General features: G+C 55.0%; 1 protein-coding gene across 1 annotated transcript; it reads left to right on the top strand.

Moving 5' to 3' along the window:
* Positions 1-224: 224 nt before the first annotated feature.
* Positions 225-27,393, top strand: LOC307053494 (death-inducer obliterator 1-like; the record flags this gene model as incomplete). The annotated part of the gene is given in 21 exon segments (XM_079704916.1): positions 225-1,060; positions 1,724-2,045; positions 3,981-4,193; positions 4,986-5,199; positions 13,916-14,393; positions 14,641-14,800; positions 15,336-15,452; positions 15,612-15,716; positions 15,972-16,104; positions 16,328-16,856; positions 17,303-17,456; positions 18,182-18,271; positions 19,080-19,275; positions 24,379-25,554; positions 25,557-26,460; positions 26,462-26,564; positions 26,566-26,646; positions 26,652-26,826; positions 26,829-26,876; positions 26,879-27,042; positions 27,046-27,393. Coding segments are annotated over 21 exon segments (6,546 nt in total).
* Positions 27,394-27,941: the final 548 nt, after the last annotated feature.

Below are 27,941 nucleotides of genomic sequence, written 5' to 3'. Positions count from 1 at the left end.
TTACACTTTTCTTCAGAGATCACCTTGAATCCTCTCAGCGCGCTTTAGGAAAAGCCTTCGGTTTTTGTAGGTGGAGAATTGTTGCGATTCACTGTGTCTGGGTTTCCTCCGTGCGGGTGGTGCCCCTTCTGGTGCACTCTCGTGGCTGGTGGGTGCCGGTCCTGGGCCTGGACCGCGGCCCTGGCTGACGCCTGGCGTGGTTTGGTTGCATTTCCCTGTTAGGTATGGACGAGGAGGATGACCCGAGTGGTGAGGACGCGCCCAAGGCCATCAAGCCCACCAGCAAAGTGTTCAGGAAGACGTGGAGGTTCCGGAGGACCACCATCGGCAAGCGCGAGGGCGCCAGGGATGCGGAGGTGGATGCCCTGGAGCCGCTGCCCGGGCAGCAGCAGAGCCCGTCGCTGCGTCGCAGCGGAAGGCAGCCGAAGCGTACGGAGCGGGTGGAGGAGTTCCTGACCACGGTTCGGCGCCGGGGCCGGAGGGGCACCTCCGTGTCCCTAGAGGCCTCAGTGGAGCCGGCATCCTGTCCAGTGACAGAAGCGGAGAGCGCCTCCGAGGGGAGCATGGAGAGCACCTCGGACGGGAATAGCGGTCCCAGGTCTGGCTGCACGGGTGCTAAGGAACGAACGGCCTCCTCGGCAAAGGCCAGAGGGCGTGGCGACGAGATTGACACCTCCAATAGCCACAGTGACGGTTTGACTTTGAAAGAACTCCAGAATGGCCTGCGGAGAAAGCGCGAGCAGGAGCCCACCGACAGGCCCCCAAAGGGCATCCAGAACCGCCTGAGGAAGAAGCATCGGGAGGAGGACCCGGTGGAGACCGTGGATGCTGAGGCAGGCGATGCGATGGAGGGTTCGCGGCCCGTCCCGCAGGAGCCGGAGGCCGACCTGGGGGCTGCGTCCCAGGCGGCGAGAATGGGCAGAGAGAGCCAGCTGGAAGGGAGGGCGGCCCCAGGGGGGAATGCAGAGGAACCCGGAGACGCAGTCCGACACAAGCCCGCATGTGAGGTGTACAACCCCAATGCCCTGTACTGCCTGTGCCGCCAGCCTCACAACAACAGGTGGGTTGTGGGGGGATGAAGTGGCTGCCCAGGCTTCCGGGGGGCAGTCCGAGGTGTGGAAAGTGCCAGAGAGGGTTTTCCATTCGTCTTAGTTTAGAGAGTCCCAGGGTGGCCTGAATGAGGGACTTGTTCTCTTGGGAAAGATGAGCAAGTCATTGTCAAAAAACAAAAACAAATACGGCATGGGTGGGCACTGCCAAGAGCCACACCCTCCACCAAGGTGGGGGCTGGCGTGGGACATTGGCTGCCTCGGTCCCAGCAGCCACGGACAGGGCGGCCTGGACCAGAGAGGATCTGCTGTCCCAGAGAGCTCGCTGGGTGACGCTGCTCCAGAGCGGCTGCGACTGGGCTGTGGTGTGGACGTTGGGGCAGCTCAGGGAGGGGGCGGGTAAAGGCATGGCTGCCCTCCTGTGGACAAGAACTGTGGTGTCCAGGGCAGGGTGCTCCCCTGAAAGAAAAGATGAAGCAAATTTGATTGAATGTTAGTAAAATTGAGAGGGGCACGTGGATGCTCTTTATTCTGTTCTGCCCACGTGTCTGTAATATTTTTGTTTTTTTCATAATAGAATGTTGAAATTTGATTTGTGTTTAAAATTGAGTTGGTCTCTCACTTTCCATTCGTAATACTAATAATAATCTCGATTCCTTATTTTATCATTCCAGGTTTATGATTCGCTGTGACCGATGTGAAGAATGGTTTCATGGCGACTGTGTGGGCATTTCTGAGGCTCGAGGGAGGCTCTTGGAAAGGAACGGGCAGGATCACATCTGCCCAAACTGCACCATCCTGCAAGTGCAGGACGAGCCCAGCTCCGAGACCACAGGCACGCAGGACTCGAGGTCGAGACCTGCAGATGCCGACGGCATGGACTGTACGAGTCTAGGAATTGTGGAGCAGAAATCGAATGAAGACCAAGGAATTAAGGTTAGAATTGAGAAAGCTGCAAACCCAAGTTGCAAGAAAAAACTCAAGATATTCCAGCCCGTAAGTACCTGTCTCCCAAGGTCAGCAGTAGAGGTGACTGTGGAGCCCTCAGCTGCCGTTGGCAGAAACATCAAGACAGAAGCGTTTGTTTCCTGAGATAAGTTAACTTTTCCCAGGAGTGGCATTGGGCGCGGGGCTGGGCTCTGCGAGCTCCCAGGTCCATGCACCTGCTTAAGGCTGGCACGCCTGTCTATTCTTTCTCTATGTTTGTTAATCATATCTATCTCCTATGGTGTTATTACTGACTTAACATTTTCCATAAGTGGACTCACTTTTGTAAGTCTTCCCTTAAGTTTTCTAATGAATGGATCCAAAGTTTGACGTACATATGTGAACAAACAAAATTATCTTTGAGTCACGGGGGCACGTGTGCACCTATATTACCCGTCAGCGCCTTGAGAGAACCGGTGGTCTAGTCCCTGCCTCGCAGCAAGATGCCAAGGCCAGCGGTGGTGACCGCACAGGTCCCCAGGCTGACAAGACAGCTGCGGCTGGCACGCCCTCTGTTATGGTGTTCTCCCACTCACCAGTGCTTGTGCAGCTGTGTTTTCTCCTTTCCCAAGTCTGTTCACTCGTGTCTCCTGCCCAAGGGCCGTGATGCTTTGTCATGGATTCCGTGCATCTTGAGAGCTGTCTGAGGCTCTCATGATCGTCCTACTCAGAGCATGTTTTCACCCCAGGCCTTCCTTGAATTGGGGGCCCATGCCGCCCCCACAGCCCGTGCTCTAGCCAGTGTTGGGCATGCAGACGACCTTGCGGTGGCCGTGTCCTAGCTTCCCGCCGTCTCCCCCTTGCACTGAGGTAGCCTCGAGGGCTGGACCGTTTAAATTTTACCTGTCACGGGCGTATGAGGAGGCATCGAGTGGAAGTATGATGATAACTGGTAAGGAAGAGAATGAATGGAAATGGAAGTCAGTAGGAAACGTCCTGTGATTGCTGATGTGTTTGAGACTACCCAGAAACTTAAGTATTTCTCTGAGCAAAACTTGGATTCTGTGGAGGAAAAACAATTAAGTGCATAATTTGAGATTTAAGATTTTGCTCCAGTACATTGGAGGGGTATGTTCATGTATGTTATTAGTCTCGACCATCAGAACATGCTCTAGTGATGATGGACAGCTGTGTTCAGCCCTTGTAGTGAACCAGGTTCCTACTGCACGGCAGGCAACCACAGACTTGTTCAGCAGCTTAAACAACACACATTTATTAGCTCCAAAATCCAGGCCTGGCTTAGCTGGGCCCCCTCTGCTCTGGGTCTTACAAGACTGCCCTCCAGGTGTCTGTGGGGCCTGAGGTATCAGAGGCTTGGCTGGGGAAAGATCCACTTCCAAAAGCTCTGACTTGGTTTAGCATGAAAAATATATCCCGGGCAATTTTTGTGGCCTGATAATAGCAAAAAGTGATCTGTTGTTTCTGAGAGCCACGTTTAACTGGGTGTCCTGGGTGTCGTCTCCCAAGCTTGCCCGCCGAGCCTAGGCATGGGCGCCCTCTCAGCAGAGGCAGCAGTGGAATCCTCTATCTTCTGGAGGCTCAGTTCCTCTTTGAAGGGTTTTCAGTTGATGAAGTTGGACCCTTTGGACTAACTCAGAATCCTCTCACTTGGGACCTTAATTCGTTGGTAAAATCCCTGCCCATTTGCCCGATAAGGGAACCTACTTGTGGTGTGAAACCCCATTGTGTTCAGAAGTGCGCAGCGTGAGCGCCGGGTCCGCTTAGGGTTCCGCCCTTCTTGCGTGGCTGAAGGGCAGGTAAGAAGCCGAGGGCCTTCCTCAGGGGAAGTAGATGTGTGTCTTTTGAATAAACAAAGGTACATGTTTATTCACAGTTTTTCATACATGATTAAAAGCAGTCATCTCGGTACCATAAATAGTTCTGTTACAAAGTGCCGTACCCACCCGGTGGGTGAGTACACTGAAGCCACGTCTGATCCTGCAGGTCCTAGAGGCGCCTGGTGCCGCCAGATGCATTGGCCCCGGGTGCTCGAGCGTGGTGCAGCCCGACTCTGTCTACTGCAGCAGCGAGTGTATCCGGAAACACGCCGCGGCCACCATGCGCTTCCTGAGCGCAGGGAAAGAGCAGAAACCAAAACCTAAAGAGAAACCCAAGACAAGGCCGGAAAAAATCATTCTTCAGAAATGGAGCGTTCAGGTAAGTTGACTGAAACCAACCATTTGTGTAGTTCAAACCATGAGCGTCTGGAGGTTACAGGCTCGGTGGGTTGATTTGGAGAGTGTAGGGCACACAGGCCCGGACGGGATGCAGGCACCTTCACACTGCCCTCCGCCTTGCCCACCAGTGTTCTTGTCGAAATGACAAATAGGCACGTGTTCTCATGTTTTCCTTCTCCGCCTCCTGCCGAGGGATTAACTGATAGAAACGTGGGAACCGGCTGCTGCGTGGAATAGCTGTCCACCCACACGCCAGCCCTGCTGGGAGGAGAGTGGTCCCTGCTGGAGTCTGTGCGGGGAGTTGACACACAGTCAGCGGGGTGGCCAGTGGGTTCTGGGGGCACCGCACTGAGTGCCGGGTAGGGTACAGGGATGTCGTTTGTATGCCCGTCCTTTCTCCACGTGCTGTTGTGTCTGCAGCTCCTGCCTGTCAGTGCTGCTTGGGCGGGTTCTCACACGGGGCCCCGGTCTGTCGTGCTCTCCGCCTTGCTTCACTGCCTCACTCCACGGCCCCTCGGTTATCCTGGCGGCCTAGCGCCTCATGAGGATGCTAGGTTGACGGGTTGTTGTGTCAGGGACCTTGTCATCGTTCGGATGTTGATGCGGGCCTGCTGGATGTGGGGGAGTAGCCAAGCCCTCTGCTGAGCAGATGCAGTGTATTGGGCTTAGGATGGTCCAGGAGCTGATTGAGTCGTGACCCTCACTGCAGAGTGAAATGCGCAAAGGTTAATTCCTGACCTCGTTCATGATTGGGGCTTTACTGATTATCCAGGCAGGCATTAAAATCTCTTCTGTGCACAAGAGACCGGCTCCAGACAAGAAGGAGAACACAGCGAGGAAGGTGGCGGTGGTGCCTCCAAGGAGTGAGGTCCTCGCTAAGGAGCCGCCCTGTGAGAGCAGCACGCCGTCGTGGGCCAGCGACCACAAGTACAATGCAGTAAAGCCAGAAAAGACTGCCGCCCCCTGGCCGCCAGTGTTGTATAAATGTATGTATCAGCCGGGGGGGAGCTCTGGACCCTTCCCGGTCTTTCTGGACGGCCGTGCACTCGGGCCTGTCCAGAGCTAGGAGTTCTAGCCGTGTTTGCTGCTGCATCTGCAGAGATCAAAGCCCTTGCCCAAGTCCAGGAGGCCTCCTGAGCCCCGCATGCCCATCCTTAGTCTGTCGGGACTTCCTGTCCGTGTTTCCAAAAAGCTGTACCAGCCCCGTTGCTGAATGTCTCACCTCCGACGACTGATGTCTTTAATCACTTTTCTTTATTATCAGGCTCTGGTAAGTATGTGTAGTATCTTCAGCAGAATCTGACAAGGGGGCACGCTGCCCGGCACTCAGGGTCCGCCGTCATCCAGGTGTTCACCACTGCGCCGTCACCGCCGTGGGCTCTCCACGCGGGGGCCTTTCCACACGGTCTGCTCCCAGCACACGTGACCCTCACTTCTTTGTATATTGTGGGAACCTATTAGCACAGTAGTGTTGTAGCTGATTTTCAACTGAAGCATGATTTGCAGGAGTTATATTATTCTTGACCGAACCGGAATTTTTTTAATGTCCAATTCACATACTACACACAACATAAACACACATGCCAGTCTTGAAGGCTGTTTACCCTGCTTCCCGTGCTTGAAAGTAAGTGAGCACAATGTCTGTCCACTCTGAGCAGCACCCAGGCCAGGAGTCTTGGCGTGCACTGCTGGGTCATGCCACCCAGGCTTCAAGTTCAGACAGACCTTTGCAATCCCAGATGAGATCATGCAACTTGAATCTTTTCTCCTTCTTCTTTTTCTCAGCTCACTCTCCAAAATTAAATTTTAGAAATTTAAATTGCTCTGGGGCACATCTTATTCTTATTTTTCTATGATTAAGGTCATTTTGTGTTTTTATTTATGCTATCTTTTATTCTCTTGCCACTTTTTTTAAAAGCACAAGAGGTTAAATGGCCCTAAATTCCAGGATTATAGCCACGTGTTGCTTCCTCCTCTCAGCCGGCTGTTTAGGCCAGTGGCCTGAGGGAAGGCCTCGTGGATGTAGTGTGGTTAGAAGACTGCATAACTAGATGCATTTTGAGAATGTAAATGACCCAAGACCTAAGAAATGGAGTTGCAAGTAAAGTGCCAAGCAATACTGTGTGTGTATATGTCTCTATACATATTTATTTGTGTATTTATTTTTGGATTTTTGGAGTGAGTGGTTAAATATAGAATTAACCAGTTGCTGTATTAAAATGAGTCTCAGTACACCTCAGGTTGTTTGAACCAAGAATTTCATGCTAACGACGTGTCGCAAACATCCATCAAGTTATAGCACCTCTACACCGTAGCGCCTCTACAGGGGTTACGAGTGTACCTAAATATAAGCATCGCCCAGCTGTGAATGGGTGGGGAGCCGTCATGTTGGAATCCTGGGCTGAACGTTCTCATTTGGTTATAGGCACGTGACAGAATGAAAGGGAAACCGAGGTGTAGCCACAAAACCCTGGGTGATTGATTTCAATTCAGTTGATTTCCATGTCTGTCGACCAGAATCGGGAGACTGCCCCCAGGCTCGGAGTGTGGAGTCAGATGTAGGGCGCACAGTGAGAAAGGCAAGCTGGCAGGGTTTTCGGGAGGGGTGGGTGCTTACTTATCCCCAGTTCTGACTTCCCGGTTTTTGAGGGAAGATTGGGGTGGAGGGGCGGGGAGCCCGGCCTCAAGGAGGTGGTGGCTCTGCTCACAGGCCGGGTTTCTCTTCCCTCTGCCCCACCCCCCTCCTCTGCACATCACCTCCTCACTGACCACCTTCCCAGCGCATTTACGTCTCAGAAGTACGTGGATGGATAGCCACAGCTTGTAGCCTGCATAAGGGACATGCTGTTGAGCTAGTTGCTTCTGATCATTTTCTGTTATCCCAGAAATGTCCTCTTCCCAAAAGATGATTGGGAGGAGTGTAAAAGGTCGATGGTAAACACTCGACTTGAGCCTCGGTGAGTAGCAGCTGTGCCTCTGCCTCTTCCCCAAACCATTACTTGACAGTGGCAGTGGCTGTGGACCTTCCGCGGGTCCCCACACACAGGCACAATGGGAGGGGGCCCCCCGCACACACTCAGCAGAGCCCTGCACCCCCACCACGCCCCCAGCCGCCTCCCTGGCTGCAGAGCGTGATATGTTTCTGGGTGCAGGTGATGCCGGGACAGGTCTTCGGAGGGGGCGTTTTCCCTGTTGCCCTGGACTCGGGTCAGGTCTTGGGTGGATCCTTAGGCAGCCAGTGTGCGGCCCCTGGAGGTGCTCTGCCCCCACCCCACTTCTCCCAGGCCATTGGCACTGGCCTTGGGTTGTGGGTTCAGGGCGGCCTTTCATGAGCATCGTGGGCAAGACCTTGCTACACAGAGGCTCTGACCTGCTTCTCTCATGGGACAGTCAGTAGATCTTAAGGTCCTCACAGTGATGGGATTAACACCCACTTGTTCTCTGATGAGTTTTTTAAATTGTTTTTCAGAGTTTCTGAAAACAAAAACAGTGTAACTTAGGGAAACAGTTGCCATTGTATTTCCCCCCAGGTCCCTGTGTCTCGTAGTCCTCCTCATGGTTTCTCTTCGTTTCCTCTTCATCGCCTCTCGTTACTGTCCAGGCACAGGCACGAAGAGGGCTGAAGATGTTCTTCTAAAGTGGCCCTGGTTGGTTAGGGTTTGGAAGTGGAATTGTGTTAGGCATAGGTACATGGTCCCATGTTGGGGGCTCCCTAAATGGCTCCGAGATGACTTGAAACTCTGGGGACCTGAATAAATTTTGACTGGGAAATCAGATTTCTGCAGTTCCATGTAGGTTTGAGAATTGAAATGGGGACCCCTGGCCGAACCTGTGCACCCAGGTCCAGTGATGTGTTAGCATCCTGCCCTGACGTAAGCGTTGCCCTGTGGTCTCCGTGTGCCACATGTCCGGTTCCTGTGCTGTGGCGAAGTGGATCTGGGGGCGCGGGTTTCACAGGGATCGGTGGTGTGAGTTCCGGGAGCACGCTTCACAGGTAGTAAGAGAAGACAGGTCCCCATGGTGACATAGATGGGGGGCGCTGCCTGGACCAAGGGGTGTTTGGTAGGAATGGAACGGTGGGAGAGGCATGTTTTATCAGCTACACGAGCTGTTTTTCTCTGTCTCTTCCAGATCTGCAGTGGCAAAAAAATGTGGGTGGGGACAAAGCAGCCTTGTACATCTCACCAATTTCCTCCCCCCATTTGGAGAGAGAACCAAAACTTGTCCTGATAAGGATTTACCTTGACAGCTGTTTTTAATGTTATCCAAATACCTGGAATTTTCTTGGTCATTGGCATTCTCTTGTATTTTTAAGTGTTTTACTTTTTACAGGTTTTTTTTTTTTTAATAGCCAACTGTTCAGAAAATTAGTGCAGGGAAGGTTTTGCATGTACATGTACTTTTTCTGACAGAGACCCTCAGATGTATCCTGGCTGCCCCCCTTAGTTCTTGTGCTTTAGCGGGGGGTCGGGGTAGAAGTTTCTAGCAGGATTGGTCCTGCTCACCTCACCTGCCCTTTGGCCTTCATGTGGCCTCTGGGGCTCTGCATCTCCTGTGGCACTGTTCACAGACGGTCCCGCGGCAGAGTCCCTTAGGTGGCATCGAGTCCCAAGGGATCTTTCTGAAGACGCAGCTGTAAACCCTCCCACACGGTGTAGGAGTCTCAGGTACACTTGAAGCTGTAAAGTAATGTTTTTGATATTTTGCGTGTTGCACCTCACCGTACACATAGTCATAGTCTTACCTTCTGAAAGTTAAAGAAGTAAACCTGGAAGATCGATGAGAAGGGTTTCCACTTTGATTTCTGTCAACGAAGGTCGGGGCGTTGCCGTGCACCTGGAGGCATCAGCAAGACGAGCCCAAAGGTAACGGCCGCTAAACCCGCCGGGGTCAGCAGGTGCCGCGGGCTCTGTGCCCCAGAGTCTTATCACGCCCTCGACCCCATCATGTTGCTTGAAGTAGCAGATGGTGCAGGCACAGATAACAGTTAAAGTTGAACCTTGTCAAAGTGGTGAAAGTGCCTGTTGGCGGGTTTTGGAGATGAGGGAAAGCAGCAGCTCTACTTGCAGCTGAGTGTCAGGTCTGGCGGCCAGTCCCCGCCAGTCCAGTTGGCGTAGACAGGAGAGTGGAAGGCCTGCCTCACACACAGCCTCGGCCCCGTTTCCTTCTCGTGGTTCGTGCTGAAGGATGATGTGACCATTTTTTTCATATATTACCAGTCCAACGTGAATTGGGTTTTGGTTTTCAAAATCTGTGAAACTCTGAAAACAAGGAAGGGTCCATTTGCCTCCGGAGGCATACTTGGTTTTTTGCAAGCTTGTTACGGCCAGTTCTGTGTACCTCTCTTGAGGTGTAAGTCGCTCAAATACTGCACATCAGTAAGAAAAAGTCAATCTGGACAAGCTTTGTGTAGCCCCAGATCATGGCAGTTTGGCTGTGGACCCACATACAGACCCCTAGCGATGGAGGGCAGCTGGCGTGAGGGCCCCAGAGATGGAGATCAGGCCTCCCAAGTCTTGGGTGGGGATTGTCTCTGTTTCTGTGTAAGCATAACTTCTACAGGAATAATTCACTGCAAACTATTTAAGCAAAGGCGCAAAAGTAAAATGGTTCTCTCTTGCTACTTGAATTTTCACACTAAAGTCTTGACAGCCAAGAAACAAAGTTGTAATGAGAAACGTCTTTGTACATGTGTCAGGCTGAGCTGAAATTAGAACCGATGTCACAGTGAGCAGAGTCCACTCCCCCCAACCCCTGCTGCTGGTCCACTGTGTCCTCTGAGCCCTGGCTGGTCCCGTTACGTTACCCGGGCCTTGTGGCGGTAGCTGCCTCGGCCTCACCACTGAGCCTGGGTGGATCTGGGGCCCTGTGGGAATGGCGGCGGGGAGGGGACGCTCCGACCTGCACCATGAGGGCTTGCTTGGCGCCTGGTCACATCAGAAGCTCTTCGATTCCTTTGGCGTTTAAAGCCAATCATTCTGAGTAGTGTCTCCCCCACTACCCCCACCGTGTCAGTGTGACTGAAAGCCTCATATCTGGGGATTTTTAGGGTAACTTGGCACCTCTTTGGGGCAGGACAAAAGGTATAAAGCAGTGACCGTCCCTCAGGGTTTCTCAGTGGTCCCTGTGAGGGCCCACCCCGGCAACGGCTGTCACTGAGCTGTGAGTGGGCGCGGGCCGCGCGATGCTGTGCTGTGCGGTGCGACTCGGCTCTTGCCAGGCGCCGGTTCCTTGTGGTGCTGCACAGCACTGGCTGCTCCCAGTAACACAGCTTCCACTCCCTTTTCCTCCTGTCCCCTCGAAGGCCCACCAGTGCCACCCAGTGGCCAGCAATGCCATAGCAGCATGGCCCACCTTGCCGTGTGGCAAGGCCCCCAGTTTCATGCTTACTGGGAAGTTAGCCAGTTAGATTGTTGCTGGTCCCTGAGCGCACCGGCCTGCCTGGTTCCTGCCGGGCTTCACCACAAACAACTCGTTTCCAGTAGAAACCCATGGCCAGACCCAGCAGAAACGACGTCATGTGGGGCGGTGGCCTGGCCACCGGCCAGCCTTTCCTCCTGTATCTGCTCCCCGAGACAGCACCTGGCCTGGAACTCGGGCCACTCTTTTCCCCATCGGCAGCCCCCAGGATGGCCCAGACTGGGTGTACGTTCCGAGGAGGCGGTCTCTGTCCGGCACGTGGGCAGGTGGTCACCCTGCCTCGAGCTGGCAGCACTGGGGGGCCCTGCCACTGCTGGAGCCACTCTGCCGGGGGTGGGTGGGCTGCTGTCCTGTTCTAGAACTGGCGCTTCGAGGTCGGTTGTTTACGCCTTGCTCTTCTGTGAATGTATACACATAATACAGTTAAAAGGGAATTTGGATGAAGAATTTGCAAATGTGATTTTAGCTCTACTCAGAAGTAATGCTTCTGTCGCTGTCAGACGCTTTGGCACTACATGGTGTCACTGCCATTCCAGCAGCAGCTAACCCGCATCCAGCTGACAGTGGGCCCACATGCAACTGTTTTCTGTTTTCAGCATTTTTCCTCCAAGTAGAAGAGGGATAGAGCTGACTTGTTGGGGTCCACCAGTTTCCACATTTTAGCAACTTTTTATTTATGTAATCATACTTACATACGCTCTGAGACGCAGGTGAGGGATAATGAAAGTTGACTTTTAAAAGCCAGAAGCAGCTAATCTTCTAGAAGAGCAGCACAATGGTTAAGGAAAGCCATCCCCTGCTTTTTAAATAGAGTACGTTCGTTTGCCGTTACCACTCTTGGATAGCAGGTCCCTTTAATCACCTGTACTGTGAATGTCCTAAAATTAAGCTCCTGGCTTCTGTTTTCCCTGAATGAGACAAAACACCGGTTAGACCAGTAGGAGCGTTGATCTTAGGGAGTGAATGTGTTCGGAGTCAACAGGAATTCTCACTTGAAACAATGTAAATGTCACATGATAAGATTTGTTTGAGGCCCCATCATGGGTGCCTCATTGAGAATTCTGGAAGCCCCTTAGGCCAGCTTTTTAGAGTTGCTTAAAAGTGTGCTACTAAAATAATCTCAGCAAAGTTTGTATAAAGTCGGCGAGTGAGCTGGTTTTAGGACTCGATTTTAATCCGGACGGGTTTGTTCCTTCTTCCCCTGCTGGCAGTCACAGCTGGCGCCGCGTCCTGCTCCACTCCACTCTCGTTCCTTCCCCCAAGAAGAGGGGCCTCTGTCCATTTCATTTAACTTAAGCTCTAGCAGTCTCTCCCCCCACCCCCCGCCTAGATTAGGTGCTGTGGACCCCGTTAGCCGAGGCTGAGCTGGCAAAGATAAGTTTCCACGTACTGAGGTATGGTAGCGCCTTAGGAATATGGATTTCAGCTGATGAATAATATATGTAGAATCACAGTTCTTAGTTCCTATGATGTCGCCAGTTCCTCCTTTGTCAGACAGCTGTGACTTGCTGACGGGACGTGGGTGACAGCCAGCAGGGTGGATGTAGAGCACAAGCATGCTGCTCAGCGGGGAGCGGGTGGTCTTGGGAAAGCCTGGACAGCATAGCCCGGGGGTGCCGGCACACGTGGGGCCAGTGATTGGGACACCGTGGACAAGGGGACATAAGGTTGGGGGGGTGCTCTGTGAGATGAAAATAGGAGATTTGCAGTCAGGATGGTTGCTTGATGACAATGAAGTACTTCTGACACGGTTCTAAGTTTTGGATGTGTGTAGCGCTGTTGCAAAGTTTCTAAACATAGGTAATTTCACCTGTACTATGAAATGGAAAACTCTTGCGGTCCCTGGGCTTTTAACACCTGTGGCTGAACTGGCCTGACCAGTGCTGGAGGAAGGCAGTCCTGAGGGCAGCGCTCGGCCCTTCGCCAGGATGGTCGCGCAGGGTGTAGGCTGTGAACGCCTTGGGGGCTCTTGTGGGGTCAGGCCTTATTTGTAGACAGGGTCTCACCTCTGTCCCCGGACTTCAGATTTTCTCCCTGCTTCACTAGGACAGTTGCAAGAAGCACCGGCAGCCGACTGGCATTGGTGGGTGTTCAACCCCTGCGTAAAATCGGAAGGCTGCTAGAGCATCTCGAAGTCTCCTGTTTAGCATGTGGGGGCTCATTGCGCTGTGGGTAGTTTGAGAAAAGCCTGCGCCTGGGGAGGCGGCTTCTCCGTCGGTCCTGTGTGACGTGGCCCTAGGTGGTGTCCCTGTGCTCTCCTGGCTTGCTCCCTGGACCTGCCTGCCCCCCCCACCCCGTTCTGCCCTGGGTCCCAGACGTTCTGGGCGGTGGGCCTGAGCGGGGCCATCTGGGAACACGTCCCAGCTCTCCGTCACGGCTCCCCATGGACGTCTGCTGGGCCGCTCGCCCCTGAGACCGAGGGACTGGTCTTAGGATGAACCTCCTTGCTTGCCTCTGACTGTAATTCTGATGGTCTGATACAGGATTAAGTGGAATCAGTCCATGCGAAGTACTGGCATAAAGATTCTCATTTTGGCTTTGGGCTGTAATCCTTGTTTGCATTAAAAGTGCTAACCTACTGTCTTACCCAATAGCGAGCTGCTACTAGAGGGGTGTGAATGGGAACGTGAATGACAGCAGGTGACGTTCCTGCCACCGAGCTCCTAGTGTAAAAGTAACTGGTCTCCCCCCATGTTGCAGTTTTCTGCCAACATTCTCTATATTTATTAACCGTGTCCAGTTGACTCTTGTCCAAGAGGACGATGAGCACCTGTGAGCCCCTAACCCCAGGGTGGACTCTCGCTAGTCCTTCCAGTGCCCCAAGGGCCCCCGAGGTGGGGCTTGGATATGCATTTGAAGAGAATGTGTCTGATCCACCCTGGAAAGAGTTTCTAAGCTCCTGTTCACCAAAAACTGCACTGGGACTCTCCATGCGAGTGGTCTTTGAAATCTATGCCTTCTCTTGATACAGCGAAATTTGGCCTTGGAGTTCCAAGCTAAGCTAACGGTTCAAATCAAGCCTTTGATAGCTTACTGGTTTATCGGTTGGAGTAAAAGTTTTAATACTAAAGCGTTTCTCTCTGAAATAAAGTATATTCAGTATCGTAAATGTTGCTGGTAGCCCTGTTTACACTCCTTTTCTGAATTTAACAGTTACTTTAAAAATCCTCTTTAAATCTGTCTCACAGTGATGCCTGGTTATTAGCTTTGCTGGTTTCGGGTGCACATGCTGTGTGGGGTCCCCTGCACCCCTGCCTCACTAAGCGGCCCCTCTCCTTTCAGCCGTGAAGGAGGACAGACGCGCAGAGGCCGAGGCGGTGGTGGCGGCGGTGCCGAAGAAGGTGGCTCCTCCGGGCTCCTCGGGGGGCCTCAAGCCACCCTCGCCCAGAAGTCTCCTTCCAAAGAAGTCCCCTCCTTTTGCAAACGCGGTGGCAGCCAAACTGGCCATCAAAAAGTTGCCACCGGGGTTCAAGGGCACCATCCCCAAGAGGCCGTGGCTCTCGGCTGCCCCCTCCCCCTCGGGCAGCGCTCCCTCGGCCAAGCAGGCAAGGCTGGCACCTGTTGCTGCCACGTCTGCTTCCAGAAAGTTCCCCAGCTCCGCTGCTTCGGTGGGCGCCATCAGGAAGCCTGGGACCACCTCGGTTCCCCTGGCCTCTCCAGCCCCGGGACGCCTGGGCCCCGCGCGCCCCGCCTCGTCACAGCCAAATTCTCAAATTCGGCAAAACATACGACGCTCCTTGAAGGAGATCTTGTGGAAAAGGTGGGCTGTCCCACTTTGTTTCTTATCTGTTAAAGTGGAAAGTTTTCCACATAAAGGGTGGTTGTTTCACGATGGCCCTGCTGTTTATGAAAAATGTCCCATGTGGGACTTCCCTGGCGTCCAGTGGTTAAGACTCCACGCTTCCACTGCAGGGGGCACCGGGGTTCCATCCCTGGTTGGGGAGCTGAGATCCCATGTGGCATGGTAAGTGCAGCAGTTACCGTGGGGCTTTTTTCATTCCATCTAGAGTCACTGACCGCGATGACTTAATCATGACAGAAAATGAAGTAGGAAAAATTGCACTGCACCTCGAGAAGGAGATGTTTAACTTGTTCCGAGTCACAGACAGTCGGTACAAGAGCAAGTACCGCAACCTCATGTTCAACCTCAAGGACCCCAACAACCAGGTGCGTGTCCGACTGTCAGGAGCGGGGGCAGTCCTGGCCAGGGGCTGCCCAGGCCTGGGTTAGGGCACTGGGTCCCCCTGCGGCTGCGGGTGAGTGGCATGCTGTTCCCGTGGGGCCAGTCGCTCGCCAGCTGAGGTTCTTGCCACCTGCGCGCCTGTGTGCCTGCCGGGGCCACGCTGTCTGGATCGGCCTCTTGACCTCTTGCCTGTGTTTAGAAGCAGGGCACATACTCTTGACTTTCCATTTCGCCTTGTTAACCCCCTGGCAGAAGGGATTTCTTCTACCTTTGTCCCTAACACTGTACCTTCTTCAGTCAATTGTGTTTTCTGTGAAGTGGTCTTTGTAGCAGGGTTAGTGCGGTGGGATACTGGAGATGAGCTGCCCGAATTCAGGGCCCTTGTTCTCCAAGCATCGATGGGAGGCTCCGGGCCCTCTTCCTGCCGCGGGGCAGGGGCTTGCCTTGCTGCCCACCTCCACATCCTCTCTAGTATCTTAGAGGGTTTTGAACGAGTGAACAAGAGATGTTTGTTTACAGGGGCTCTTCCATCGTGTTCTGCGTGAAGAAATCTCTTTGGCAAAACTTGTGAGAATGAAGCCAGAAGAACTTGTCTCCAAAGGGCTTTCCATGTGGAAAGAGAGATCGTCAAATCCTGTGTGTGCCGACGGGAGAGGCGGCTGCGGATGCCAGAAGCCCGACACCAACGCCGCCCCCAACCCCACCCCAGAGTGAATTAATAGCCTGTTGGCGTGAGAGAGTCCCCTTGGGAAAGAAGGGCTAAGGGTTCACGTTTGTCTGTCTTTTTCATCTTAGGTGATGGAGTCCGGAACTAACTTGCATAATGAGAGTAAGAAGCCAACCGTTAAACCGGAAACTATTCCCGATATGGAAGATTCTCCGCCAGTATCAGATTGTGATGTAAGCGTTTAGGATTTCCAGTGCTCACGAGAATTGACAAACGTTCCAGACGTTGTTAGGTGCCTGAATTACTGGGCAAGACACTGAGCTGACACAAGTGTGTGTAGTTGTATTGCTTCTCGAGGACTTGTATTCAGTAGTCCTTTTCCTCTTTTTTCAGTGGTTCTTAATCACGTGAGATGTTTTTTCCATGGGTGCTGCTAATTTGGAGAGGGGTTGGAAAAGAAATGACCTCCTCTGCTTCTTGTGCTTTAGGGACAGCAAGAATCGGTGCGGGCGGCCCCCGAGAGGAGCGCGGTACCGCTGCTGGGCCTTGGCGGCATGCTGCAGGACACGACCGGGCAGCACCGCACGCACCTCTTTGACCGGAACTGTAAGATCTGCACAGGTGAGCAGATCTGGGGGGAGACTGTGGAGACCCTTCTCAGGACGGCTGCATTCAAACCAAGTCACACAGTGGAAAGGCTAGAATCGTTTCTTCAAGCTTCGGAAGTGAGCCCCTACCTTTATAGTGTTGTTGTTTTAAAGCAGTGATCGTCTGTCTACCCATGGGAAGGCTTTGCTCTCGAATGTGTGGGATTTCTCACGAAGGCCTGCCTTCTGTTCTCCAGGTCAGGTTCCATCGTCGGAAGATGAGCCAGCTCCGCAAAGACAAAAGTGGTCAACTTGTGCCAAGAAGGAGGACTCAAAGTCCAAGCGTGACAGCTCTGCCTCTGAGCCTGCTCTCAGCTCAGCCGATGATGCGGCCCCAGAAACTCTGCCTGAAAACACCTTGGAGCCAGACCTGGAAAGCGCTGCTCGCGCCCATTTGGAGGGAAAGTCCCTCCCGGTGCCTCCAGAGGATGGCCACCCCGAGCCCTCCGCCCTGGAAGGCGTCCCCTGCCCGGCCCCTGGTGGTGGCGCAGTGCTCACCACAGTCATGGTGTCCGGCCGAGACCCCAGGACTGCACCAGGCAGGCCGAGCACGGGCACGGCTCCCTCGGCAGCCCGCCCAGGCAGCGCCCACCCAGCAGAGCCCCGACAGGATGTCCCAAAGCCTCTGCCGACTTCCGTGACGGTGCCCAAGTCCATCTTGGTCAAGCCGTCCACGTTGCCCGAGCCCAGATACCTTCTGTCGGTCCCGCCGTCGCCAAGCATCAGGTGCTGCCCCCGTGTGTGGTCTGAGCAGCTGAGCTGTGGCCTTTCTTTCAGATGAACAGAAGGAGCAGTAATGAGTGATTCAGTCGTTCGGCTCGGAAATCCACCCAGATATACAACTCTCCTCAATTTTCTATTTTAGAAAGGCGGTTTTTTAAAGCTTCAGTTTTAGGATGACTAATGATCACCTTAGACATATAGTTGTTGAAAACTGGAATTTGAATTTACAGCCATCCAGTTTATTGCCTATATAGTTTATATTTCTTTGACCAGAATGTGTTCATATCATTATGATGAAGGTAATTAATTTGAAAAAGTAAGCTATCAAAACTTGCAGGAATTCACTTTGCTTTTATAAACACGTTAACGAACTAACTAACTAACTAAATCTTGGGGATTCTTTGGGCAGAGAGAAAGATTCACGTATTTTCTGTGGTTTTGTTTTACAGCATCTCGGAGTCCCAGTCCCCTCCAGAAGGAGATACCACCCTCTTTTTGTCTCAACTCAGCACCATTTGGAAAGGATTCATTAACATGCAGAGTGTAGCGAAGTTTGTCACTAAGGCGTTTCCTGTCTCTGGATATATTGATTATCTCAGTGAGGTTAGAACCAGGAGGGAGAGGAGTGTGTGTGTGCGTGTGCATGCGTGCGCGCGTTTTCCAAAGGCACTCTAATCCCGCGCTGGAGTCAGGCGTGTGACCACCTTCCTGCTGAGTGTCTGGACGCACAAGCACCTCTGAAGGCAAAATAAGGGTTGCCGGGCCGAGTCAGCAGGTTACGCAGTTTGGACAGTGGCGAAAATTGAAATGAGAAATCAGACCCTCCCTCTTTTCTGAAAAAGCTGAAGCTTGTCTTTCTTCTCCCTCTGTTCCGCTAGAGCTTGTGCAAAAGCTGGGTGTGCATGTGCCCACTGCAGGTGTGGCCAGGCACGCGTGACCTGCCCTGGTGTGGAGGGGCACACGTGACAGGTCTTTTATTTTTCAAAATTAACGAAACAGCACTAGCATTTCAGACTTAAGAAAGAGTGCTCAGTCTCTTCTGAGACATACCTGGATCTTTCCTGTATGTGTATGTTCCTAAAAGACAACAGTAACACACTTTGCTAAATGTCATCCTATTTAGCAGAAGCTTATCCTCCTACCACCCTTGGGTTTGGTCACTCATAATCCCGGATGTTAGTCAACTAAGCAACATTTGACACAGTTATTGCCGCTGTGTTTGGGATAGTTGCAGTTGTCTTAGTTGTGAATCTCGGGTAGTTTGGGGTCTGTCTCTCTGTGACGGCCGCGGTTCCACCGGCCATTGAATCAGAGCTCATTTCACTTAGGACCTGCCCGACACAATTCACATCGGCGGATGGATTGCCCCGAAGACAGTCTGGGATTACGTCGGCAAACTCAGGTCTTCAGTGTCTAAGGTACCTGCCCACAGTCTGACCTCTGCACCCAAGGAAGAAGGGGTTTGTTTACACACGGCTCTTTCTTTGACGTCTCGTCTTGCGCGTTAATACTTGAACTGTCTCTAGTTGGTGAGATGTTTGCAGGTGGACGTTGAAGTTGATAGCTGGCTAACCTGTGAAGGGGGGTCTGAGTAGCACGACGGTGGAAGCTTTGTGAAGGTGCGTGTGTGGTTCAGAGTTAGAAATACAGATGCTGTGTCCCTTCTTGTCTGAGCTGATGGAGGAGAGGTCGGGGGAGGCGGCTGGGCTGGAGTCTGTGAACCGCTGAGATGCGGACGCAGCTGTGTGTCTGCGTGTGCAGTGCTCTTTGGGGGAGGGGCTCTGGTTTTCACTGGGGTCACAGAAGGGTTACGACCCTGGTCTAGTTCAGCCCTCCCGTTTCGGAGCTGCGGGCAGCTCATCGCACGCTTAGTGGTCACTTAGCTCTGTGTCAGACGCTGCCCCAGACTGGCCCTGCACACAGAGTACCCCATCAGTACGAGAGCCCCAGGAGGTGGGCTCTGTGTTGAGGACGGTGGGGCTAAGTAGTTTTAAAGCAAGTCCTCCGAAACCAAGATCAAACCCAGCAGTCTTGAGACTCGGGCCTGTGTCCTCTTCAGCAGCTCATTGTTCTGATGTGTTGGGCAGCAGGGCTGTGACAGTCAGAATCAGGGCTGGTCGCTTCTCTCCTCGCTTCCCTCCTGCTTTTGGGGCTTAGGTGCAAGGAGAAGGGGCTGCCTTTCCGAGTGGCCGCAGGTCAATGCTCCCCGCCCTCTGTTTGTTGCAGGAGCTGTGTCTGATCCGCTTCCACCCCGCGACGGAGGAGGAGGAGGTGGCCTACATGTCTCTGTACTCCTATTTCAGTAGCCGCGGCCGCTTCGGCGTCGTGGTAAACAACAGCAGGCACGTCGAGGACTTCTACCTGATCCCGCTGAGCGCCGCGGACCCCGTCCCCTCCAAACTCCTGCCCTTTGAGGGACCAGGTAGGCCCAGGCTTCCACCCACACGTCCCCCCCACACACTGCGGAGTCCGTCCCAGCGAGCTGCGTGCCTCACCTAGACCCGGCCTTTGGCAGCGGAACTTGGGAACAGGGGTGAAGCAGCGGATAGTGGAGGGTGGCACGGGAGGTCCCCTGAGGAAGGTGTGCATTGTCTTAGAAAAGTCCTGTGAAGAGGGACAACCCTGTCCGGAGCCCGCCCGCCTGGCATGAGCAGGGTGTTGCTGGCAGGGGCTGGGCAGTGCCGGGAGGGCGGGGCCTGGGCCTGGCCTGCGGGCTTGGCTCCTTGCAGGCGTCAGGCAGAGCCTCTTGGCTGCAGGCATTCGTTTTGATGAGAAATGAAAAATAGCGTTGAGAGACAGGAACTAGTTCTAGAAATAGGCACTTTGAAATCTGCTGCTCGAATTCTTGTCTTTGGCAGACCACGTTTTGTTCACTCATTCCTTAGAAAGTGCTGCTTCTAAAGAATTATTTCCAGGCTGACCAGAAAGAAAGTTCAGGCTTCTCAAGGGAGCTAAGGGTGATTCCAAGGGGGACGTGGTCTCTGGGGACCCAACTCGCCTTAACCCTGAGAAGTTGACGGGACTTAAGTCTCGCCTAAATGGGAGTGTCTCCTTGTCCATGGCGCCCCCAAAACGGCTAAGCCTAAAAGATGCTGAGTGTAACCCGCGGTGAGGGCTCTTGAAGCACCTGCTTCTACAGGCAGTAGCTACGCCCGCGCCCGGCGCCTCCGCGTCCATGGCCAGCGCCCCTGCCGCGGCCAGGCACTTACACGCCCCGGCAGTTCTGCGGCTGGGCCCAGCGTCCTGGTCGGTCCCCGTGACCGCAGGGCTCGTGTCCCCTGACACAACACACGGAACTGTCTCAGTGCCAAACACGTTAGAAGCCAAGCTCTCCGGGGGGCTGTCCCACTCCTCGCGCTAAAGCGGTGCCGCCTGACAGGCAGCAGGGAGGGCTGTGGCCGAGGTTCTTGGCGGGCAGCTCCCGGGGCGCCGGCCGGCTCCCTGGACGCCGTGTTCCCGAGGCAGCGGTGACGGTGGTGAAGCCGACTTCCCGATACCGTGAAGAGCCTCCGGTCAGTCACAAGGGCGGAAGCCTGTGCGGGGCCTAGTGTGAGCGTAGATCCTGTGACACGCACACCCTGCGCGTCTGTAGCAGCGGGACCTGGGAGGTGACGAAGCCCTGTTTCACCCGTGTTGGAGCCCCTCTCACGGCTCCACCTGCAGAGCCCGCGATGGGGTCTTGCCTGACACCGTCCCGGTGCACCTTGTCACACGAGCAGGGGGCTGCCAGGTTCGGGGCCACACACAGCCCCTGAGGGGGGCAGAGGTGGACGAGGTCAGGCGTGGTGAGGAGGCAGGGGCGCGGGGGTCACCGAGGAAACCCCCGGTCGGAGCCGCGGTGGGAGCTGGTGCAGTGTTGGGTTGGGGCCCGGCTGGCAGAGGGAGGGGGCCGCGCTGGGTGTTCCGGGGTGACACGGGGACAAGGAAGGCTGGGCAGGGCGCCCACCTCATCTGCTAAGTGACCACACTTGATGACCAGCGGAGTGGACATCACTCCTCCACCTGCATTGCCAAGGCTGTCACTTCCTGAAGGGGATGCTCAAAAGCCTGCAGGTGTTCCTCCACAATAGAGAACGAATGTTTCATTAAAATAAAGTAGTAGGAGGGGTTTTGGAAACGTGATTGTACGGGAAATTTTACCATAAACTTTTAAAGACTTGTTTTTTCAATCGAAGGGCTTCTAAATCTCAGCTTGTTTAATTTAGTATATATGTTTTTAATTCTAGGGGCTTTATTCACGGAAGGAAGAGCAGTCAGATGGGACGCTGGGCCTAGGCCAGGGTGCCCGGCCCTCCCGAGGGGGTGGGGGGCGCCTGTCGAGGGCCCTCGGGCATCTAAGGTGTGGACCACCCTGAGCAGAGGACAGGGGCCTGCCTTCCGAGGCACTGCCGGGAGAGGGCCATTCTCTTAGGCTGGCTCCATCCGTGGTGTCTGCCTTCTGTCCTCACTCTTAACTGCTTCCTGAACAGCAGACCGTTTCCGTGACTTGCAGTATTGTCAGATAAAAGCACGTCTTCAGTTTCTGCGTGTCTTCCTGCGTAGCTGTGTACAGATGTTGTAATCAAAGGCAAAATGGTGCTGAATGGAAAGTGCTTCTCTCTCCTTTGAAATCAATGAATATTTCATGGAAACTGGCCATTGTTTGTCTGAATTTGAACCATTTGGTAGCTCTTGGTGCCCATCCAGGTGCACTGTGAGGGAGGACTGTCTCCACCTTGCTTTGCCTCAGCCGACGCCAGTGTGCTTCTGGCTGTGCAGGCGGCGGTGCTGCGCTGGGGGCGCCTGGACACGGGCGGGCGGACGGACGGATGGACGACGCTCTCCTCACTGGGACGCGGAGCCCTGGCTTTGCTCAGGTCTTAGGGACCCAAGAGTGGGAGCGGGCGAAGTCTGCATGGGAGCCGAGTGTGGCGGGCGGGCAGCTGCTTCTCCCTGTATTTGCTGGGTCTCTGCCCAAGTCCTCTTTGAGGATGTTTGTTGCTAACTCTAGCACAGTTTCTGTTCCCGCAGGTGTGGACGTTTTGTCTTGTCGGACTCAGACCATAAAAAGGTGTTCACTGTAAATACTGAAGAGTGGAGCATGCCAGGTTGATTTAGGGGTAAAAGCCTCATTTGATAGTTGGGCAGCTTTCAGCTGGTTTATTAATTAAAACTAAACCTCGTCTCCCGCTGTGCCACGTCCAAGGTGCATGGGGGCTGCTTCCCCCGCGGCCCTGTTGCTGACACACCCGGACACAGATCCTGGTTTGGGTCTTGGCTCAGGAAATCCACACACACCTTTTCAGCTGTCCCTCGTCCCTGGGTTTGTCCACTTCTCTCTTTGTACGGGTGGTCTGGGGCTGACCCGTTCTTTCACCGTGAAGACTCGGGGACCTACATGCAGCTAGGAAGGCTCGTTTCAACCAGACGGTTCATTGTGGACACGTTTCTCCCGCAGTTCGGAGGCGGTCGGGCAGGGGTGCCGACACCCCGGTGCTCAGTCTGACCAGTACCCCTTGTCTGGAAATGATAGTTCAGTGGCCTCCCACCTAGTTCTCATCTACTTTATGAGTCATAAGCCTCACCACTACCCTCAAAGGGAGGTCGGTAAGTAAGCACCCCCCTTGTAACCATGGGACAGAGGCCCTGTGCGGAGCCGGCGGGGCGCCCCGGGCCCCCGGAGGGAGCCCTGTCTCTGCACACAGCCAGCGTGCTCACTGCTGCTGCGCCGTCTCGGGGCGCCCTTTCCTCTCCAGGGGTCACACTCAACAGTGGGCGCGCCCACAGGGTCCCCAGACTGAAAATGGGGCCTTCGGGGGAAAGCTGCCCCTGCCACCGCCCCAGTGGTAGTAGCCCTTTGACTGTGTCCAGCGTGCCCTTGCCAGGCGCCTGTCGTGAGGGTGCGGAGCGGGGTGGAGCCAGACGTGCCCTCACCTCCCTGAAGGTCACTGCCGAGACCCCGGTAGCACTGTGAATCATATTCTTCCACGAGTCAGTCATCTCCACGGTGCTAGTTACATTTCAAGTCTCCATGCAGCCATAACGTGCACAGGTGAAGTAGAGAAGGTTTGACTGCTTCAAAAACAGCCCAATTCAAATGTCAAATCCTGGGGAAGATTAGTGGGGAAATGCATAACTAACACTCCTCCAACTCTGGAGCTTTATTAGATCGCTTACGGGTGTGTGTAGATGAAGTAGTTGAGAGCTGAAAGCATTTAAAAATACTAGCTGCTTAGTTAGATGCTGGTCTCCAGGGAGTTTACTGTTTTCGAAACAAATGTAAATGTTAAGTAATTGAATCCTACCCTCAGCTGTGATGCCTGTGACCGCAAAGGGTAGAGTCTAGAGAATTTTGCCAAGTCTGGGGTGTATCCTTTTTGTTAGGAGGCATATAAAGCTGTTGCCAGTTGTAGGGCTGGCACACCTCCCGAGGACAGGACCCCATCTCCCTGGATTTAACGCAGTGCCTTAGCCTCCTAAAATATGCTGTTGAAACAAAATTTTGGTGCCGTGTTTATCGTTTCTCCCTAACTTACTGATCTGTGACGTGGGCTTCTCTGTTCCCCTGTTGGTATTCCAGGTTTGTTATTACTGTGAGGGTGGCGGAGCCGTACAGAAACAGTAGCATTCCTGGTCCAGTGCACCACAATCCAGAATGTGTGGACCAAGAATTTGTTAAGAAATCATTATGTTTTAAGAACTGTGCAATGTTCTGAAATTCCCAGCGTGTTCTCCACGTGGTGTGTCCTCTGTTGCCCCTGTCCTGAACACCTTTGGGCTTTAAGCCGCACGTCCTGTGTTGACAGAGACCTGAGCGTTCGGTAGCTTTTGAGAAGTTACTGCTCATTGAATGTCTTTCTAAACCTGCAAGAACATTTGTTTTAGGCATTTTGGTCAGCATCACTTTTCCCATCAATTGTCATTTTGACACCAGTGACTCATGAACTTACCGAAGGGCGTGTGCTATATCGATCCGTATAATTTTGTTGATCATTATAATTGAGTTGTAGAATTGGTCCTTAATTGAACCTTTAATTTTAGTATGAATAGCTTAATTTACATATTGCAGCTCATAAGTTAAAGTCGAAAGGGGGTGCTGCCTTCCTGATTTGTAGCAAGAGGCAAATGAAGGTACACGGCTAAGAGTTTGTTTAGAAAACATCCTGGTACATACAGGCTTCACTCCCAGTAGGTGAACGGCCTGGAGTGTGTGCGTGCTGGCCTTCCCCACCTCCCCCAGCGCGCCTCTACCCTAGCGTTGTGTATAATTGAAAACCTGTAATAATTTTAGCACTGGGCGAATGCGCGTGTGCATTGGGCCCTTGGTTTTGTGGTCTGTGGGCCCGTCAGGCTGGGCAGGTGCGCGGTGCAGTCTGCGTCTTTTGCGGCCGGTCTTCGAACACTTGGTTCTATTTTGCCACAGAATTTCCCCCTCCTCCTCCCTCTGGAAACCATCCCCCCGCTGCCCTTCACACCCAGAGTTGACCCCTGAAGGACAAAAGCTACAATTCGATTCTAAAATTTGCACAACTGTTTTGCTTTTTAGGTCTTGAGTCACCGCGTCCAAACATAATACTGGGGTTAGTAATCTGCCAAAAAATACAGCGGCCTTCAAATGCTGGCAAATTAGACAAGACAGAGGAGAAGCGGCCCCGTATTCAGACACAAGAAGAAATGGATGCCGTCCACCCCAGAATGCCAGCAGCCCTGCTCCCTGAAAAGAAGCCCCGCAAGTACCCGCTGCGCCCAGGGAACGCGGCTGTCAGCACCACACCCCCGGGGTCTCCCCCACCCCCAGCCCCTCCTCCAGAAGCACCAGGTGCGCCGGCCTCATCTTCCGGGTTACAGATACCGTCGTCGCTCAAACCAGGAGCCACGAACACTGTCACAGCATCACCCGCGTCAGTGACGGTTGCGGTGGCCGCTTCCTCTGTCACTTCCTCTTCTTCACCCCTAGAATATATCCTGCAGACTCTCTTCGGGAAGAAGAAGGCGTTTGACACCCCCACCGAAGAGCCTGCCGAGTCGGCCCCAGCCCCCCACCAAGACTCGAGAGCCAAAGCCGGCGGCGGGGTGCCGTCGGCGCTTCTGCTGGACCCAACTGTCCAGCAGTTTGGTCAGCTCTCCAAAGACAGAGCTCTGGAGGAGGAGGAAGACGACAGGCCGTATGACCCCGAGGAAGAGGACGGTCCTGAGAGAGCCTTGGACACTCAGCTCGGAGACCGCGGGAGACGCCAGGACGCGGACAAGGCCGTGGAGGCAGCTGAGCGGGAGGAGGTGGCCTATGACCCGGAGGACGAGACGATCCTAGAAGAAGCCAAAGTGACCGTGGACGACCTGCCCACCAGAATGTGTGTGGACGCGCACGGCGGGCCTGGCCTGCAGGCGCCCTCCCTGGCCGAGCGGCAGCAGATGATAGAGGAGCTCACCAAGCAGATCGAGGAGCAGCAGAAGCAGGTGGAGGAGCAGGAGGAGGCGCTCAGGCAGCAGAGGGCGGCCATCGGGGCCTCCATGGCCCACTTCTGGGTGTCGGACGCGCTCATGTCGCCGCCGCCGCCCAAGCCCGCGCTGCTGCCGCAGGAGCCGCAGGCCGCGGCCAAGGCGGCCGCGCCCCCCGCTGGCAGCCAGGCCCCGGGCCCGAGCGACGAGGCGCGGCTGAGCCGGGACCCGCGGCAGGCCCGGCGGCTGGCCACGGAGAGCAACGAGAGCGAGGCCGCGCCCCGAGGCCCCCGCCGGCCAGAGTAGCGCCCGGAGGGGCCGCTGCTCCCCCGGGGCCACTTCCAGCCCAGGAGGAGCCAGAGTCAGCCCCTCCACCGTGGGCTCCGGGCGAAGAGGCCCCACTGCCGGCCAAGCAGGACGGCCCCCTGCGGGAGCCCACAGAAAGCCCGGGGCCTGCGGGCGCGGCCGGCGCGGAGGGCGCGGCCAGGCCTGCCCGGGAGGTGCTGCTGCCCACGCTGCAGGGCACCTCCTTCCAGCCCCTCTTCCCTTGGCAGCACGACGGCCAGACCTTCCACCCTCCCGGAAGAAGGGATTCTTTCTCGGGTCCAGTGTACGCCTGTCAGGAAAAACCTCTGGGCTCTTGCCAGTACGAGGATCAGAGAAATGCTCGGTTTCCCGAAAAACGTGACTCCCTGGCAGCTGAAACCGAAAGAGACAGAGAGCCACAGCCCAGGCCGGCTGAGGGGGCCGGCACGTTCCCCACCGCAGCAGAGAAAGGGGGGCCTCGGCCCCAGTTCCGAGGCCAGCGGGAGCCTGCACCGCGCGTTCTCGGGATGTCGGGCTTTCACGGCCCCAATTTCACAGGCCCACGGGGGCCAGTCCCTCCGTTCTCGGAAGAGAATTCGAATAACGATGGGCCGAGAGGGGGGCCTCCACCAGGCAGATTCGGGCCCCCAAACGGGCCCATCCCTTCTTTGTTCTCAGGGCCACACGGGCCACCTCCCTACAGGGATGGGAGGGGCCCACCCGTCTCCCACGTGGGCGGGCCCAGGGGAGCAGGGCCGCCTCCATTTGGAGACCGCAAGGACCCCCACGGGGAGAAGAGGGAGTTCCCGGAGGCCCCGTACGGTGAGGCCTCGGGCCCCCCTGGCCAGAGCGAGGGGCCCGAGCAGGCCCCGTTCCTGGGAAACGGGCACCGCGCCTTTCCAGTTCGGGGGCCAGAGGAGGCCTCTGCTGTCACAGTTCAAAGGACCCCGAGGTGGCCCTCCTCCCCCTCAGTTCAGAGGTCAGAGAAGCCCCCACCGCGGGCCACTTTGTGGGCCCGAGGGGGCCACACCCTGGGCAGTTTGAAGGCCCAATGGGCCAAGCTCCTGGATTCGACCCAGGGGGATGCAGCCTCAGCGGTTCGAAGAGCAGAGGGTCCACTCGCCGCCCAGGTTCACCGGCCAGAGGGCAGCGGCGCCCTTGCCCTTTGGGGGGCCCCGGGGGGCCACTCCCTTCCCGGAGAAGAGCGAATCGGTGCTTCCACACTTCCACTGCCAGGGCCCAGCCACCCCAGAGCCAAACTGGCGCCCCGGGCGCTGCTGGAGCTGCGCAGCCACCCACCGCGCCGGCCCCAGGCCCCGAGGCCGAATTCCGCGAGGGCAGGGGCCACGAGTACAGAGGCCCAGGCTGCAAGGGGCGGCTCCGGGACAAGGCCCCGGAGGAGCCCGAGGCCCCACCGCCCGACAGCCGCCCGGGCCAGGCCCTCGAGGACCGGCGGCGTGAGCGGTAGCGTGGGAAGCCATGGGAGCGGGAACGCGGCCGGACCTGGAGCCGCGAGCAGGACTGGGACCGAGGCCGAGAGTGGGACCAACCCCGCGACAAGGACACTGGCCGCGAGTGGGACCGCGGCCGCAAGCGCAACGCGGGCAGGGCCGAGCAGCGCAAGTGGCACTGGGCCCGAGGACGGAGCTGCCACCGCGACCGCAGACGTGAGCGGGAGAGGTCCTGCAGCAGGGACCACGAAGGCGACAAGGCCCGCGAGGAGGAGTGCCGCAGGGACCGCAGTCGGAGCCCGGAGCGACCCCGGGACCCCAAGGCCGCGGCCCCGCGGGGCGCCGCCCCCGCCACCCAGACCTAGGGCCGCCCGTGAAGCCGCGCTCACATGCTAAGCAGGTGGTCTTGGAAAGAGCTGGGAGCTGACGCACAGGACAGAACCTTCTGGACTTGAGAAATTACTGTAATTTTGTGTGTGATTATTTCTTACAAAATTTCACACCTTTACAATTCTGACGCTTTTTAAATAAAAACAAAAAACTAAGAAGTCTTTAACATGTCCATTTGAATGTACTGAAATGGGAAAGTGTCTACAAGAGCATATTGCTTTTCAGAGTATAAAGTTATCTTTTCTCATAACTTGACTGTTGTAAATTTTAAGGGAGTTTAGTGGACCTCAGAGCCATACCTTTCCTGACATCTTCTCATCTGTGATACCTGTTTCCAGAAGCTAACTTCACAGGGTTCGGGGCAGGCGGCCGCGTGTTTCTGTGCATGGCTGTGTCAGCTCGTCTCTGGAATGTTGAGAAACACCAGACTTACAGGTGCATCTTTCTCTTGTCATGAAGAAATTTGAAATACAAATTTCAACCAGGAAACAAAAACACATTTCTTGGTTTTGCTCAGTGTTTA

Source organism: Hyperoodon ampullatus, assembly GCF_949752795.1.
Source record: "Hyperoodon ampullatus genome assembly, chromosome: 5".
NCBI lineage: Eukaryota > Metazoa > Chordata > Mammalia > Artiodactyla > Ziphiidae > Hyperoodon > Hyperoodon ampullatus.
This window is presented reverse-complemented; position numbering and strand designations above follow the sequence as displayed.